Source organism: Salminus brasiliensis, chromosome 23, assembly GCF_030463535.1.
Source record: "Salminus brasiliensis chromosome 23, fSalBra1.hap2, whole genome shotgun sequence".
Lineage (NCBI taxonomy): Eukaryota > Metazoa > Chordata > Actinopteri > Characiformes > Bryconidae > Salminus > Salminus brasiliensis.
In genome coordinates, this window is record NC_132900.1 from 25,501,456 (window position 1) to 25,519,022 (window position 17,567).

General features: G+C 42.3%; 1 protein-coding gene across 1 annotated transcript in view; it reads left to right on the plus strand.

The window, feature by feature from the left end:
- Positions 1–7,648, plus strand: part of cbln2a (cerebellin 2a precursor) — a 7,796-nt gene extending 148 nt beyond the window's left edge. Inside the window, exons 1-3 of the mRNA XM_072668557.1 lie at positions 1–225; positions 3,046–3,165; positions 4,855–7,648. The exon at positions 1–225 is cut by the window's left edge and continues 148 nt beyond it. Coding sequence (XP_072524658.1) covers positions 1–225; positions 3,046–3,165; positions 4,855–5,052 — 543 coding nt within the window. The 3' untranslated portion in view covers positions 5,053–7,648. The remainder of the gene's footprint in view (positions 226–3,045; positions 3,166–4,854) is intronic.
- Positions 7,649–17,567: the final 9,919 nt, after the last annotated feature.

Here is a 17,567-nt window from a genome sequence, read left to right on the forward strand (position 1 = left end):
CGCAGGGCTTCCTTTGCAGGGCTGAATGACACCGAGCCGGTGGTGCTGGAGGGGAAGTGTCTGGTGGTCTGCGACTCCAACCCGTCCGGGGACGGCGCGGGGGTCGCGAGCTTCGGGATATCAGTGCGCGCGGCCGGCGCCAAGGTGGCCTTCTCCGCGGTGAGAGGAACCAACCACGAGCCTTCCGAGATGAGCAACAAGTCCATGACCATCTACTTCGACCAGGTCCTGCTCTGATTCCTGTCGTTTTGTCTCGCTTTTCTGTTTGTTGGCGCGTTAGAAACGAGCAGACGGGGGTCAGCGGGGGGTCACTGTAACTCTCACTTTACTTCTTCCGCTTCTTCTTCTTCTTCTTCTTTTCTTTTTTCACGCGTGACCTAGATCATGCCTTGAGCCTGGCTCATCTTGATTGATCGTGATTGGTGTGCGCCTGTGCGCCTTTACGCACGGTTTTACGCAGCGCTGCACGGTTCGGTCCAGTCGCCTTGCAGCACGAGCGGTGCGCAGCGGTGCTGAGCGCGCGCGCAGGAACAGCGGTGATATACATGTTGTAGTGTTTTCTAGTCACGGTTAGCGCGCGAATGTCTGCACTGAACACAATATCCGTGATCTAAACAGAAACGTGTCCTCAAACGCCTTCTTTCTCCCATCACAGCAAGCCACCCTGGTCTGTTTACCATGCACGAGCTGCAGGAGCGCGTTATCAATAACACTGGAGTATCAATAACACTGGAGATTAGTGGAGATTGGAGATGTTTGAAAGAGGCTCAGTCTGAGGTGGACGATATGACGATGTCACTGCACTCTTACTAAAAACGGTTCTAGTCAGTACTGGATGGGGGTTCTTTAATTGTAACAACAGTGGAGCCCTCTGGGAAATGTGCAATATGCTTTTCTTTATGAAGAAGATTAAAACAAATGGTTCTTTGAGTTGCTTTTACTAAACCCCTCTTATGCCTGAGAAATAACATCACGCTTTTCTAAGCATATCATGGCTAAGGTCAGTGATCACCAGGTTCTGTGGCTGTTTAACATGTTGCTGTTCGTTCTTCCTCACTTTGATTTAATGAAACACCTGATGTTTAATTACGTCATCATGTATCAGAGTGGGGAAAAATAATAACCAATAATTCCACTGCATGTTTTCCCTCCCCTTCCCAACAACCTCATCAACCTCATCCTCATTTTATATAAGCCTGTGCAAGCCACTGAGAGCAGAGGTGATGTCTGGTGTTTCTGAATGACCATTCACCTCTGCTCTCAGTGGCTTGCACAGGCTTATATAAAATACAAGCTCCCCCTGGATGAGTATGGACGAGATTGGACGAGTAATTGATGGTATAGATATGTATAATTGAGTATGGATGGGTATGGATGCTATAGATGAGTATGGATGGTAAGGATGGTATAAATGAGTATGGATGGTGTAGATGGTGTAAATGAGTATGGATGGTAAAGATGGTATAAATGAGTATGGATGGTAAAGATGGTGTAAATGAGTATGGACGGGTATAGATGGTATAAATGAGTATGGATGGTGTAGATGGTGTAAATGAGTATGGATGGTGTAGATGGTGTAAATGAGTATGGATGATATAGATGGTGTAAATGAGTATGGATAGTATAGATGGTGTAAATGAGTATGGATGATATAGATGGTGTAAATGAGTATGGATAGTATAGATGGTATAAATGAGTGTGGATGGTAAGGATGGTATAAATTAGTATGGATGGTATAGATGGTGTAAATGAGTATGGATAGTATCGATGGTATAAATGAGTATGGATGGTATAGATGGTATAAATGAGTATGGATAGTATCAATTGTATAAATGAGTATGGATGGTAAAGATGGTGTAAATGAGTATGGATGGTATAGATGGTATAAATGAGTATGGATTGTATAGATGGTATAAATGAGTATGGATTGTATAGATGGTATAAATGAGTATGGATGGTATAGATGGTATAAATGAGTATGGATTGTATAGATGGTATAAATGAGTATGGATGGTAAAGATGATATAAATGAGTATGGATGGTAAGGATGGTATAAATGAGTATGGATGGTAAGGATGGTATAAATGAGTATGGATAGTATAGATGGTATAAATGAGTATGGATGGTAAGGATGGTATAAATGAGTATGGATTGTATAGATGGTGTAAATGAGTATGAATGGTATAAATGAGTATGGATGGTATAGATTGTATAAATGAGTATGAATGGTATAGATGGTATAAATGAGTATGGACGGGTATAGATGGTATGAATGAGTATGGATGGGTATGGATATGAATGAGTATAGATATGGATGGGTATGCATGGATATGGGTATGTTTGGATGAGTGTAGAAAGGGATTGATGGGTATTGGATAGCTGTAGGTTTGGTATTGATATGGATGGGTGTATATGGTATGGAGGTGTATTGATGGATATGAGTATGGGGTTAATTTAGAAAATGCTGAACCGGATCTCAGAAGGAATAAAAAAATAAATCCAATCTGATCCTGTAACAGATCTATCCTGAAACACACTCACACTTACACTGTGTGTTTTGTTCTGTGGGGTAGTAGAGTGTGTGAGTGGTGTATGATAGCCTACTGTTAGAGGCTCACCTGAGGAGCGTCAATTATAAACAGCTCATTTTAAAGCTTTGACTTGGTAATGGGTTGATGGGTGTCGGGGGAGGAGGGGTACCTGCACATTCACCGCCTCTTCTGAAATCCAGGGTATTAAAAAGGGTTGATCCTGCTTTTGTTGGAGTAACTGCTATCTGTCTCTACTGTCCAGAGAAGGCTTTCTACTAGATTGTGGAGCATTTCTGAGAGGATTTGATTGCATTCCACAATAAGAGCATTAGTAACAGAGACTAAACAATCTGTGTGTGTGCATTTGCACAGATGTGTCAGCAACAAGCAATTTAAAGTAGCTGAATGCATTCATTAAAAGAGGTGTCAGTCGACATTTGGACACAGAGCGTACGGCACATAGAAATATGAAATATGTGGCTGTATTGAAGGCATGCTCTGTTTTCTCGTGCAGGTGCTCGTCAACATCGGGAACCATTTTGACCTGAAAGCGAGTGTGTTCACGGCACCGCGGAGAGGAATCTACAGCTTCAGCTTTCATGTGGTGAAGGTCTACAACAGACAGACCATTCAGGTCAGCATTCAGAAGTGAAAGTTCTCTCTCTCTCTCTCTCTCTCTCTTTCTCTCTCTTTCTCTCTTTATTTTGTCCTCTCACTCTCTTACCCTTTTTTATCTACATCTTCTACCTTCTCTCCTTCACCCCCTCTCTCTCTCTCACTGTTTCTTTTTCTCTCCATCTTCCTCATTCTCTCCTTTGCTCTATTTCTTTCTCTCCCTCTCACTCTCTCTCTCTCACACACACTCTTTCTCTCTCTCTCTCTCTCTCTCTCTCTCTCTCTCTCTCTCTCACACACTTTCTTTTTCTCTCCATCTTCCTCATTCTCTCCTTCACTCTCTCTCTCTCTTCCTCTCTCTCTCTCTCTCATACACACACACTCTTTCTTTTTCTCTCCATCTTCCTCATTCTCTCCTTCACTCTCTCTCTCTCTTCCTCTCTCTCTCTCTCTCTCTCATACACACACACTCTTTCTTTTTCTCTCCATCTTCCTCATTCTCTCCTTCACTCTCTCTCTCTTCCTCTCTCTCTCTCTCTCACACACACACTCTTTCTTTTTCTCTCCATCTTCCTCATTCTCTCCTTCATTCTATTTCTCTCTCTCTCTCTCTCTCTCTCTCTCTCTCTCTCCTTCACTCTCTCTCTCTTCCTCTCTCTCTCTCTCTCTCTCTCTCTCACACACACACACACACACACACACACACACACACTATTTTCTTTTCTCTCAATCTTCCTCCTCCTCTCCTTCACCCTATTTCTCTCTCTCTCTCTCTCTCTCTCTCTCTCTCCACAGACCTATTTGTTTACACATTTATGTTTTTACAGACTCTAAGGGTGTGTTTATATTTGTCAGCTTTGGTTCCATTCAAACAAACCCTGTTGCTCTGTTAGAGTAAGTGTAAATGCTGCCTTTCGAACTTTCAAACTCTGGTGTGTACCAAACAAGCGGTCCAGGACCACCTGAACAGGTGCGAATTCTGGTGCGGTTCACTTGATGTATCAAACCAAACCAAAGGCATCTCAACATTGCAAACACAGGATGTGATGTCACAAGGTGGTTGCATTATTGGCGTTCTTACAGCTAGAGTTTTGCATGTGCACTGTGTCACTCCTGCCTGCAAAATCTAGTATCAACCCCTGTCTGTTCGCTCCACCAACGTCATGCCTGCATCTCCGTTCAGACCTGCCCACTTTTCTCTGCTTTTTACTTCTTCTACCACAGCAACGAAAAGACGCGTGTGAGTCGGGATGCAGCCACAGTAACGTTCAATTTACAGCTTTAACGTATGCTATTCCCTGAACAAATTAGCACATTTAAATTATCAAAATCATTGGTGGTTTAATACTGATATCGAGACGGCGTGATTTACTAAGACAGGTTTAAGGGTCCAGGGTTTTTTCCTCTGTGATTCACTTGCAGTATATTATCCCTGCCCGCTTCCCAAAACAGCCAGTGATCTGTCCGCCCGATAGATCAGCATGGACACAACTACAGGTATAAACACACCCTTAAAACCTTCAGTATTGTGCTATTACACTTAATACACCTGTGTGTGTCTGAGAGAGTGAGAGAGATTGACAGAGAGTGAGAGATGGGGAGGGAAAGGCCAGCACTGATTAACACTGCTTTAAACCAGCACTCCCACTGAACGGGCACAGACCTGGTATTAAAGCCCATCTATTAATCTATTAATCCCCATCTTCAGGTGAACCTGATGCACAACGAATACCCGATAATCTCGGCCTTCGCTGGCGATCAGGATGTGACGCGCGAGGCGGCCAGTAACGGCGTGCTGCTGCACCTGGAGCGCGAAGACAGGCTCTACCTGAAGCTGGAGCGAGGGAATCTGATGGGCGGATGGAAATACTCCACGTTCTCTGGCTTCCTGGTGTTTCCACTCTAGTGTCCTCACACAAATCCGGAGCAGTGGCGAATGATCCTGTGGCTGGATGTCCACTGTCCTGCATGTTTCACCTGCAACCCAACTCTGTGTCTCCAGTTGAGTACTGCTGCAGTCTGCGGTTCATGCCCAAAAGAAGAAGTCATGCCGTCATTCCTATTTCAGGAACTCCGGGTCTGGATTCCTCTCCCACGGAAATGAACAGGGTCTGTAAAACCTGAATGCCACTGGCTCCTCTGAACGACATTAATACTGTTAATACCGTGTAGTGTAATGCTACATGATAAGCTAACACTGCAACACACCCAATTAACATCATAAGACAGACCTCACCAGAATACCACAAATAAAACAGACAGCTTGGTTGTCAAATGAGGTTAGTTAGATCTCTTTGGCAGCATTTGGCAGCATTTGAGAAGCTGTTGTTTCTACATCAATCAGCCATTACATTAACACCACTGACCAGTTAAGTGAAAAACACTGACTATCTTTATCTACATTGGTATCTGTCAAGGGGTGGGATCGACATGTTAGACAGAAAGTGAACAGCCAGTTCTTGAAGGTGATAAAGGTGTTAAAAGCAGGTTAAATGGGCAAGCCTAAGAATCTGAGCAAGACGTAATGGCTAGACGACTGGGTCAGAGCATCTCCAAAACATCAGGCAGGTCTTGTGGGGTGTCCCTGATATGCAGTGGCCAGTACCTTCCAAAAGTGGTTCAAGAAATAACCATCTGTTAACAGGTGACAAAGTCATTGGCCCCTAAGGCTAAGTGAAGGTCCATGAAGGCCTTACCTCACAACTTCCAGGACTTATAGCATCTGCTGCCAATGTCTTGGTGCCAGATACCACATGACACCTTCAGAGGTCTTGTGGAGTCCATGTCTCGAATAGTCAGATCTGTTGTGGTGGCATGAGGGGGACCTACTCAATATTAGGTAGGTGGTATTCATGTTACGGCTGATCGGTGTATAATAGTGTTAAAGTTTAGTAGTCTGCTAACGTTGGCATAGTCCAAGTGGTCCAAGACATTATAGAAAATATTTGAAAAATTACATTTCTTTTCTCCAGTAAAGTAAACCGGCTTAGACCCGGAGCACCAAATACGGGCATGACATTGACTAAACAACAACTAGTGATTACAGAGTTAGGTGTGGTGAACTGGTGTTGAAGGTGAGGTTCTGCAGGACAGTAGATCTCAGTAGATCAGCAGTTTTCAGTCAAGTCCTGCTTGTTTATTTTGTTCCAGCTTCAAAAACACACCATATCCAGGTAATGGAGGGCCCGAGATGCTAATAACCTGGCTCAGGTGTGTTAGGGAATGGAACAGAAGAAAAATGTGGACTGGCTAGAGGCCACCACCAAGGACTGGATTGAAAACCCTTTCTCCAGACCAGGAAGGTTGAGGAACGACCAGCTTGGGAGAACTTTTTCCAAAAATTCCTGTTCTGTTCTTGTTTATCAAGATTATAACCCCTATGTATTATTTTTAGTTTTTCTGGGTTTTTTTATTTTTTATTTTTATTTGTCTTTGGATTCAGGAGCAAAAGCAACCCTCCTTCTTTACCCAAAGTGGAACCCAAATTGTGTGTAAAGTGTTGTAAAAAAAAAAAGAAGAAAAAAAAAGCCGTGCTGAAATGACAAATGCAATGTAGGCGTAGGATGTTGTTTCCAATCCTTCTTTCTTTTGGTACAGAGGAGCATATTTTGCACGGATTGTGATTTGTATAGTGCTTGATGTCGATTCTCTGTGATATTGTCTATAGAAGTCCATGTTCAGTAACACAGAGTAGCATAAATGGTTTCTTCCTATCGCCGTTCTTCCACCTATAGCAATATCTCGCATCTCCAGAATCACTTGAATGTAAATATGAGTATCATGCCGTAAACACAAGGAATGTAACCATTATCCATTCTTCAGTTAATTTGTCCGAATGCTCCATTTGGCAGGTCCGTATGAAAAATGTGTACATGTGTACAACTGAAACTAATGCTACAATCACTGGCCACTTTATTGGAAACTTCTTGTACTCACTCACCCTATTTGAGCTCCACAGATGACACGCAGGGGCACCATATAAGGAGGGGTTAGGGGGTTGTTGGGAGGTTAGGATGACTCTAAGGGCCTGTGACTAACAGGGGCCCTAAAAATGTATTAATTGAGTATTTTAGTGAAATTGTTGTAGTTGTAGTGCCCAGTGCAATATCCTCTCATGGGGCCCCTGAGGACAAGTCATTGTATAGGTGTACAGTTACAGGCATTAGCCAATCGGTTGCAACTCCATTCCTCATTGTTCAGTTTCTCACCACAGGACCACAGACCAGATATTATCTCCTAGGTTGAGAGTGGGTCCATGAGCCAAAACTATCTAGCCGTATGGAGCCAGGACAGCCAGGAGTAGCTCTGTGCCCTAGCCCTTCACTGATGAAGCACAAACTGTGCATCATCACCAGACCAGATATGCTACAGTCTCCAATTGTACTCCATTAAGGTGGAGCTACCGTGCTTTTGATCAGTTTCTGATAAAGTGGCCGGAAACAAAAAAAAAAAAAACGATGATCTGTTACCTTCTTTTGGAAAATAAACTTCCATTGACCTACTGTCTCAGTGTGCTGTTCCATTTGAGAATTACAGAAAGTTAAGAATGGAGATACAGGAGAGACAGAGAGCTATCTTGCTTTGGTTCACTTTTAAAAAGCGCTTATTTGACTTTTATAAAGCTTAACTGCTTGTTTATGCATGATGAACGTGAACTAAGTGTTTAAGGTGGTAGTAATTCAGGCTCCTGCAGATGGTGATCGGGCTATAAAGACTTGTAGGGTGTGTGACGGGATTCATAGATTGAGATGAGGCAGTAACAGTGCAGTGGATATCTGGTTGGATGGTCTGTGTGGAGAACGGGTTCCAAATCAGATGTTAATAATTAGAAAAAAGAAGTGATTGCATCTGAGGGAGCCATAGTGTGAAGGAAGTAGCTGAATTTGTGGGTGTATGAAGCATACGGTCATACAGGTCTACCAGCAGTGGTAGAAATCCCAGTCTACAGGAAATTCTATTCGGAATTGTGGCCTAAACTGACGGAAAGGGACCGCCGGTGGGTTTCACGGCTTGTGAGTGAGAATCACTTCGCTTCCAGGCAAGAATTGCTTCTGTAAGTCAATGCAGGTCCTTCACCACCAACTTCTGAAAGCACAGTCTTCAGGGAACTGCATAGCATCAACATATGAAGCAGAGTGGCACGCAAGAGGCCTTTGCTCACTTCTGCTCAGGAATGACAAGAATTATAATCATTTCCTGTATGCTGCTGGTAGACCCATAATAACGTAAGCTACAAAACACCTGCAAATGCAATCACTCCTTTTTGCCAATCATTAACATCTGCTTTGCAATCAATCCTCATTGAACTATATTCATATATAAAAATATATGAATCCCGTCACACACCGGGGTTTTGTCCCCCTTTGCTGCAGTTATAGTTGAGGTCAAATGCTGGCTAGAGGGGTATAAAGTGATGGCGCTCCATCCAGTGCTTTTGGGATGAGTTGGAGTGGCAGAACCATCCAATCATCCAAGATCAGTACCTGACCTCACCAATGTTCTTGTGGGGCTGATTTCTTAAGATGTTTCTACAAACGCATGGACATATGGTGTGTTTTCCCTTTATGATCAAATGATTTAAAAAACATTTCCAGTTGAAAGTCTTCATTCCAGTAAGTAATCTCCATATCCATTTTCCTTTATTACTGGAACTGCTGAAATTGTGCAGTTATCACTTGCACCCCGGTGTTGAGAGTCCCCAGTCATGGCAGCAGTGTTGTGTGAAAGAGAAAGTGTTAGAAACAGAAAAAAGATAAAAGTTTTCATGTCCTACTGAGATGAAGATGGGCACAGAAGAGAAAGACCTGGACACCATGTGGATCTCCCTAAAGCAGGAGTGCCAAACCCTGCTCTTGGAGATCTACCAGACTACAGTTTTTTTTTTTTCGTCTCCCGCAGAGTTTCAGTTCAAACTTTGCTCTTCAAGATCTACCCTACCCTGCAGAGCTTAGCTTCAAGTGCTACTCAGCTTTGGGAAGTCAAAGCTTCACATCAGCTCTACCACGTTTTACACCTGGCAAAGGACAGTGCTTACTGAATCCAGAAGAGAGAGATGATTATTGGATCTACTGCACTAAAAAGCTAATAAGCAATCTATATACAATGGTACATGACAGGATCCTTGAGGAACTTGGTTCATCAACAGGTTTATCAAGAAACCACTCATTTTGAATGTAGCGCAATGATTAGCAGGACCCAAAAGAAATCTGATTAGCTAGATCTAGAACAATGAACAGCTTCATCTGCGACCATAGTTAGCTTTATGTAGAACGATATTTACATCTACAGCAATTTCTAGAATCTAGAAATGATTTTTTGAAAATATCAGAATTATCTGGAGCTAGGATAATGGTAAGGTGTGTCTAGAACGTTGATTATCTGCATACTTTTATGACAAAAACTAGCTTGATCTATAACCATGATTCTCTACATATGCAATAATAATTTACTGGCTCTAGAACAAAGGTTAGCTAGAACCGGATCTACAAAAATGACTATCCGAATCTTGAATTTTGAAGCAAATGATGATTAGCAGGACTATGATTACTTGGACCAACAACAATGATTAGTTTGATCTTGAACACAGATGAATCTATGAAAATGATTTGCTGGATGTAGAAAAATAACTAGCTGGATCTACAATAATAATGATCTGGAACTTGGATCTAATCAGAATTAGCAGGACTATAGTTGGACCAACAACAATGATTAGCTGAATCTAGAACACTGATTTAAAAGTTGTTTAGCGTCTTCTACAACCATATTTAGTGAGATGTAGAATAATATTTTGCTTGATCTAGGAAAATGCATAGCTGGATCACCACAATTAGTTGGATCTACAAAAATGGTAAGTATCCAGGATGAACGCTCACTGGATCTATAAACATGGTTAGATATATATGCAATAATGATTTGCTGGATCTAGAACAATGGTCAGCTGAATCTAGAAAAATAACTAACTGGAACTACAACATTGTCTATCTGGATCTGGAGCGGAAGATGATTAGCAGAACTCTGATTAGCTGGACCAACAACATTGATAACTTGGATCTAGAGCACTGCTTTAGAAGTGATTTGCTGGATCTACAACAATGATTTGCTGGATTTAGAGAAATTAACCTAGCTGGATCTACAACAATGATTATCAGGATTTTGGATCCTATCATGATTATCAGAACTATAGTTGGACCAACAACACTCATAAGCTGGATCTTGAACACTGAAAAAAAAGATGATTAGCCGGATCTAGGAAAATGATTTGCTGGATCTAGAACAATGATCAGCAGTATCTAGAAAAATAACTAGCTGAATTTGCAACAATGATTATCAGAATACTGGATCTTTGAGCAAATAATGTTAGGACTATAGTTGGACCAACAACTATGATTAGCTGATCTAACACTGAGCCTGATCTAGGACAACACAGAGCTTGATCACCACAATTAGTTGGATCTACAACAATGATTATCAGGATCCTCAGTCTAATCATGATTAGCAGGACTACAGTTGAACCAACACCAATAATACGCTGGATCTCGAACACTGATTCTGAAGTGATTAGCTGAGTCAATGATTATCTGAATATAAAAGAGAGGTGATTTGCCAGATTTAGAACAATGTTTAGCCTGATCTAGGACAATGTGTAGTTAGATCACCACAATTAGCTGGATTTTAAAAAAGGTAAGTATCCAGAATGAACTCAAACTGGACCTATAAACATGGTTAGCTACATATGCAATAATACATTGTTGGATCTAGAACAATGATCAGCTTTATCTAGAAAAATAGCTATTCAGATCTACAACAATGAATATCTGAAGCTCAGTACGTTCTATCTAGGACAGTGGCTACTGTAGATCTAGAACAAAGGCTAGCTGGATCTATAAACCTGATTAGTTACATAGGCAATGATGATTTGCTGGATCTTATACAGTGATCAGCTATATCTAGAAAAAAAAAATAAGCTGGATCTAGGGCAGTAACTATCGTTGCTATGATTCGTTGAACCTACAACTATAATTAGGTGAATCTACAACAATGTTTTGCTGGATCTATGACCATCCACAAGTGTGCTTTGGCTAAGACTAGTCATTTAAGTTCTGTCCAGAGTAAAATCAATAAAACAACAGTTCTCACATTAACGCAAAACGTGGTCCAGTTGTAATGAAGCTAGATACTTTCCACTCTAAATCCCTGGCTGGGTTTTCCTGAATGGAACTGCACTGTCAAAGCAGAACATGTGACCTTAAGTCATCTGATAACTTAAGGATCCCCAATCATAGATGGCTCAAGCTACACCTGGGACTTCAAGCTAAACTCAAGTGTTATGATGCGCTACTGCATTGCTAAATGGTGCTTTTACTGGATATGGCAGCATAATGGGGTTTAGATGCAGGCCACATTATCCTCAGCTAGGAATGTGGGCCTTTGAAGCGCTGAACATTTAGAGCTTGATGTTTTTTACTGAGGCACGGCTGAGAATCTGCACGAAAGTGAGGAAGATTACCACCATGGGCACAATTAAAAAGCGCCAGGACAGCACTCTTTTGAGGAGAGACGTGGTTTGGAAGAGCCATGGGAACGATGTGGGTGTCTAGTGTCAAAACTGCACAGTGTTAAAAATGCTAATTCCAAAAACAGCTCTCAGAAGGACAAAAATAAAATTTTCACCTTAGACGGGGTTATTTTGCCTAAAGGAATAGTTCCGTAGTTGATTTTGCCTGTTTAAAGTTTGCTTCTTTAGTTTTGCACTTGAGCGGTGAGGATAATGGAGCTAATGATAGAAACTTATACCACCACCAGCTAGCATGGTGCCTAGTGCATACGTAAATCATTACACATTATCCTCACACTGTGGGGAGGTGTTCAGTGATCTTTAATAGACGTCTGTGGTTTCTAAGGCCGTGTGACTGACTCACTGTTATCTACCAATTTGGACTACAGCATGTACCACCACTATCCACCCTGAAACTGATTTTCACCATACTTTGTTACATGTTTATAAACAAGTTGTGTAAGTTCATAGCTTATCACAGTTTGAGGCAAGGATGGGAAATAATGCTGCGTTCCATTTGAACTGGTTCCAAGTATTATGTTCAGCTGGAAAGCTTCACAAGTTGGATTTCCAACCCAAAAAGTCAGGAGAGCCTCACCATCCCCAAGTTCAAAATCTAAGATGGCCACACCGTACAGCTACAGGAATAAAAGCAGTAGTATTATACTGTTTATTAGCACTTCTGTCTCATGCATGGGTCTCATTAAACTGGTTGGACACACAGTATTGTCCGTGTTCTATCAGTGGATGTGTTTCTATGGTGTTTGGATGTGCAAAACTCATAATGAGTATAATGGCGTTTCTAACAGTGCCGAAGTGGGACAATGCTAACAGTGCTAACCTGGGGCATAAAAAGTGTGACATCATTTGGTTAGATTTGCCATAAACCACTGCTAAAGGCTTGTCAAACCAGTTGTGGTAATCTCCAAAGTCTTTAGCAAACTGTTTTTTCAGAATTGATTAGAAACAGTTATCAGAATATTTAACTGGAACGAGCTCAAGTCATTCCCCCAGCTCCAACATCTGATTTCTAAGGCAAATTGAATGCAGCATAAGCATGCAGTTTGCACAAGGCTAATTCATTTACATACAATAAGTGTTGTGTTCCTGTAGCTCCTGAGGAAAACTGAAGCAAATATCCAGATTTGGCTAGTTTTGACTGCCCAGCTATATTGAAAAGAGAAAATTGTGTCCATTTGACATTATTTTGCTCATAGATACACTAAAATAGAGCTTTAATAAGAGTGTCGATTGGCCTAGCAGTAGGATAAGCTATTGACAGCTTGACTTTCTCTAGCTATTTCCTTTCCAGAAACATGGACTACTGTATGGAAAACTCATGTTCAGTCACTATAATGATAGCTGTGTCTGAAACGTGATAAATGTTCCCGACCCAGACAGTTTTCGAAGCCTGGAAGGTACTGAGTACTGACGCTTTGTATAAAATGTTGTCTGCTAAGGTACTTTCACCTTGCCAATTTGTGAAGGCAGTGTAGATGTATCCAGCATAGAGTCGTACCAGTGAAGGAATTCACAGATTCTGAGTGGAAGCAAATTTTCCACATGAAAGATGATCTTAACCGCAGAACATACCGTAACAGTACGTGTCCAATGAACTTCTGCACTCGGAATAACGCGTGTTGCTGTGGCCTTGCACATGCTTACAACGTACGTAACCTTTCCGGTTGGGAATGCAATCGGATACAGGTGTTTATATGACTAGTATTCTTCTACTTAACTTGACTACTTTAAGGATTACCCACCTCGTTCAATGGGATAGAAATTGTTTTCGGAATGGCGTCAAACAGGCTAGTCTGTTCCTGATGAGGTGTATACATGGACGTGTTCTATTCCATAGGATCAGTCGGATTATTCACTGATTATCAAGCTCCATGTAAACGTGACAAATGACTATCAACGAGCTATGAGCTAAGTCATCTACCATCTAATGTGGTTTTACACAGTGTTTCTCAACCCTGGTCCTGGAGGAACCCTGCCCTGCACATTGGAATGGTTTCTCTGCATTAACACACCCACTGCAGCTCTGACTTGCTATTTAGCTGATTAGTTGAATCAGGTGTGTTGGGAGAAGGGAAAGTAGTAAATGTGCAGGGTAGGGTGCCTCCAGGACCAGGGTTGAGAAACACTGGTCTAACACCTCTGTCATAGCAGAGTTACTCAGACTGTTATGTTTTTAGCTAAGGGACATAGTTTGCATGATGTTAATACTAAGCTTTCACCATTTGTTTGCTACATTATCCTCTTAGCTCAAGGGCAAATCTATGCAGAACTCAAGACACCAAAAGTGTTTTGATCGATCAAGGTTATTTGAGGTAAATCGTGTAAATTAGCTGGGGTTTTTTGTTGGCTTTTTAGAGTTAATGCAGAAAGCTCAGACCTTTTTGTATTATTGTGTATTTTCCCGTACATGCAGGTCTGTTAGCATCCTTTCAAAGGCATTTCCTTCTTCTGCTGGAGCACAGGCCGTAGGGTCTGCTTGTATGTCTCGGTCTGTTTTTGGAGGTAAACATGGCCCAGAGCCTGAAAGCTGTCAAAATCCCTCTCCTGACCTTTCTTTTCCATGCAGATGATGAAGAGTGAGTCCATGACTCAAGCAGGACATGTAAGTGCTCGGTCACTAAACACAACGTTGGCCTCTGGGGAAGAAGATGCAGAGGAGAATTCTTCAGAATTCTTCAGAAAGCTGAGAGCACCTCGTTCTGTTGTTCGTTCATAGTCCATCATTGTTTTACTTGTAAATGATTTAGCGGACAGTGAAATGGCTGATTTCTAGTTGTTCTGAGATCTGTTTAAGCAACCTTCCCAGACTCATCTGCGTCTACAAGCTTCTTTCTGAAGGCCTTAAAGAGCTCTTTGTGTTTCCCTGTGTGGACACGAGTCAGTTTAACAATCAAGAGCAAACTAAAGAAACGTCTGAGGTTTAAATAAGACAGGCTCCTAAATCCAAAATCCTCTCTAATGATGTTCTAATCATCTGCAGCTGATGTGCTGCACCTGATTCTAATTCTAGGCTTTTTAAGTAGTAATAAATGTGGAGGTGACCCAACATTTACCTCACCAGAAATTGCATTTTGCAGATTATTATTAAAAGACATAATCAATGCCAGGCGTGAGCTAGAGAGGCATAAAGCCACCCAGCATTGAGCTGTGGAGCAGTGGAACTGTGTTCTCTGGAATGATGGATGGTGCTTCATCCAATACTTTTGAAATGAGTTGGGGAGTTGGGGAATGAGGTGTCGCAGTGATCTTCTAACATCCTGATCTTGCTAACACTCTTATCGCTAAATGCAATCAAATCCTCACAGCAGTGTTCCAAAATCTAGTGGAAAGCCTTCCATGGACAGTAGAGACATTTACTCCAACAAAAGTAGGAGAACCACTCTTTTAAATAAATTGACTTTACAAGAAACAATGAATGAGCAGGTGTCCCAATACTTTTGCCCATATAGTCAGTCTACTTCTTTCTATTCTATCTCAGTCCCTGCCTGTGACCTCTACATTGCTTTGACTCCGCTGAGTTGTCTTAATGAATTTGATCAGGTGGCAGCGATGACTCAAAGCAGATAGCAGCCGTTAGCGTGTTAGCGTCTATGCTGTGAGACGGGGGAAGTGAAATGTAGAAGCGGTGGGAGAGAAAGGTCCTACTGTGCTAATGAATGTTGCTGGGCTCTGAGGACTGCCTCTCCAGATATACATACACACACACACACACACACTCCAAACTCCAGCCTAGTGTAAATCACTGTGTCTACAGGGATCCTGCTCTGAGGACGTTGATTAGTCCAGGACATTATTTCCCTGTTTATTTTACATGTAGTCTGAAAGGCAAATTTACATTTACATTTACAGCATTTAGCTGATGTTCTTATCCAGAGCGTCTTACAAGGTTACTCGTATTACAGCGGTGGGCCAATACAGTGTTAGGAGTCTTGCCCAAGGACTCTTATTGGTGTAGCGCAGCGTAGTCACCCAGTCTGGGAATCAAACCCCAATCTCCCATGTGGTGTTATAGCTCACTGGCAGGGAGCGGTGTCATCCGTTGCGCCACACCAACCACCACAAATGTAGCCATGGAAGTAATGGAAGCTAAAAAAGAATTAGCCTGATGCTAACCGCATGTCTAATTCTGCGTTTCATTTGAACTAGGATGTCAAATTTTCCAAGTTCCAAGTAGGAAATTTCAACTGGAACACCCCCACCCCCACAACTTGGATTTCGTACTCGGAAAGCTTGGGAGAGCGCCCATAACCCTGAACCCAAAATCCAAGATGGCTGCACCGTGCATCAACAGTAATAAAAGCAGTAATATCATACAGTTTATTAGCACTTTCATCTACTTGTATCTTATGAAATTGGTCGTATACACACTACTGTCCAACATTAAAATAATGTACAGTTATTGGAACATGGTCAACCTCAGGTGAGTCGTCATTCCCAACTCCGACATCTCACTTCCAGTATAAATGGAACGCTCCATAAATCACCTCACACTCTCTTCACATTGTATGAAGGTGTTCAGTAATCTTTAATAGACTTTTCCACTGTTTTCTATAAACATGGACCGAAGTACCTGGGCATTGCCTAGCTAAAAACAGACCTAGCCACCCTGGAACTGATTTTCTCCTTACTTTGATCTATGTTTATAGATAATAGCGTGGCATAAGTGTCAAAAACTACCATTGTGCATGATTAATGTACACCCTATCACAGTTGGAGACAGGTAATTGAGGTAATTACTCTACATACAGTAAGTGCCGATTAGCTACATTAGTCTTGAAGCTCATGAGGAAGCAAATTGAAAGCTACATTTGGGAAAACTGGAAAACTGTCAGTTACATACTCTAAAACATGGGTCGATTAAATTGTGTAGATGTGTCCTAGCAGTAAGATGAGCTGGAATTATGATGCTAAACAACCTCCCTGCTGACCAACATGCTGGCCAGCTCAAGGTGGTCAAACTGGTTAAGATGGTTGACCAGCCCAGGACCAGCCCAGGACCAGCCAAGGATGCTTTTGTTTCAGTTTAGCTTGTCTATCAGTGTAACCCACTAAACCAAGCTATTCAACCAGCCTGACCAGCAAGACCAAGTTGGTCAATAACCATACTGGTTGACCAGTATGGCCAAAATGATGAAACTGGTTGACCAATATGATTACTGACCTTGGTCTTGCTGGCCAGGCTGGTTGACTAGTTTGGTCTCAACTAACCACCAGTCTGACTAGGTTGACGGCAAGTTTTTAAACAAAAATCATATGCTACGCTGGTCATGACCTAAACTGGTAAACCAGTTTAACCAGCTGGCTTACCAGCATAGGGTCATGGTTTCTCCTGGATGACCAGCTTGTCAGACACCAGCTTCAGACCATCTGAAACCAGCTACCAGCAAAAGCTGGTATTCTCTGTTGAATCGCTCTCTCTCTCTTTCTCTCTCTTTCCATGCTAGCATCTTTCTTGCTGTGCTGGTGGGTGGATTGTGTGTGTGTGTGTGTGTGTGTGTGTGTGCGTCAGCTCATGCATGCCCTCAGTCCTGTGTGTGTTGTTCAGATGGTTGATAGCGGTTTCTCCACTCCCCTCTCCTTTGGAGCCCTTTGATGTCTGTCCCCCTGTGCTGGAGCCACGCTGGGCAAGCAGAACTAGCCCAATCTGTGACCCAAGCGGCTCCAAACTCGGCCCAGGTCCTGCAGACCCATGTAGAGTTGCCCTTTACGAGAGAAAGGGACAGCATGCTTTCCAGAAAAACCCACAGCAAGCTCTCAGCAAGGGCATTTAGCTCCCAGAGGAAGTGGGCTAATCCCGCTGCTTCCTGCGAACACACTAGCACGGTAGTTTAGCAATAGGGACCTGA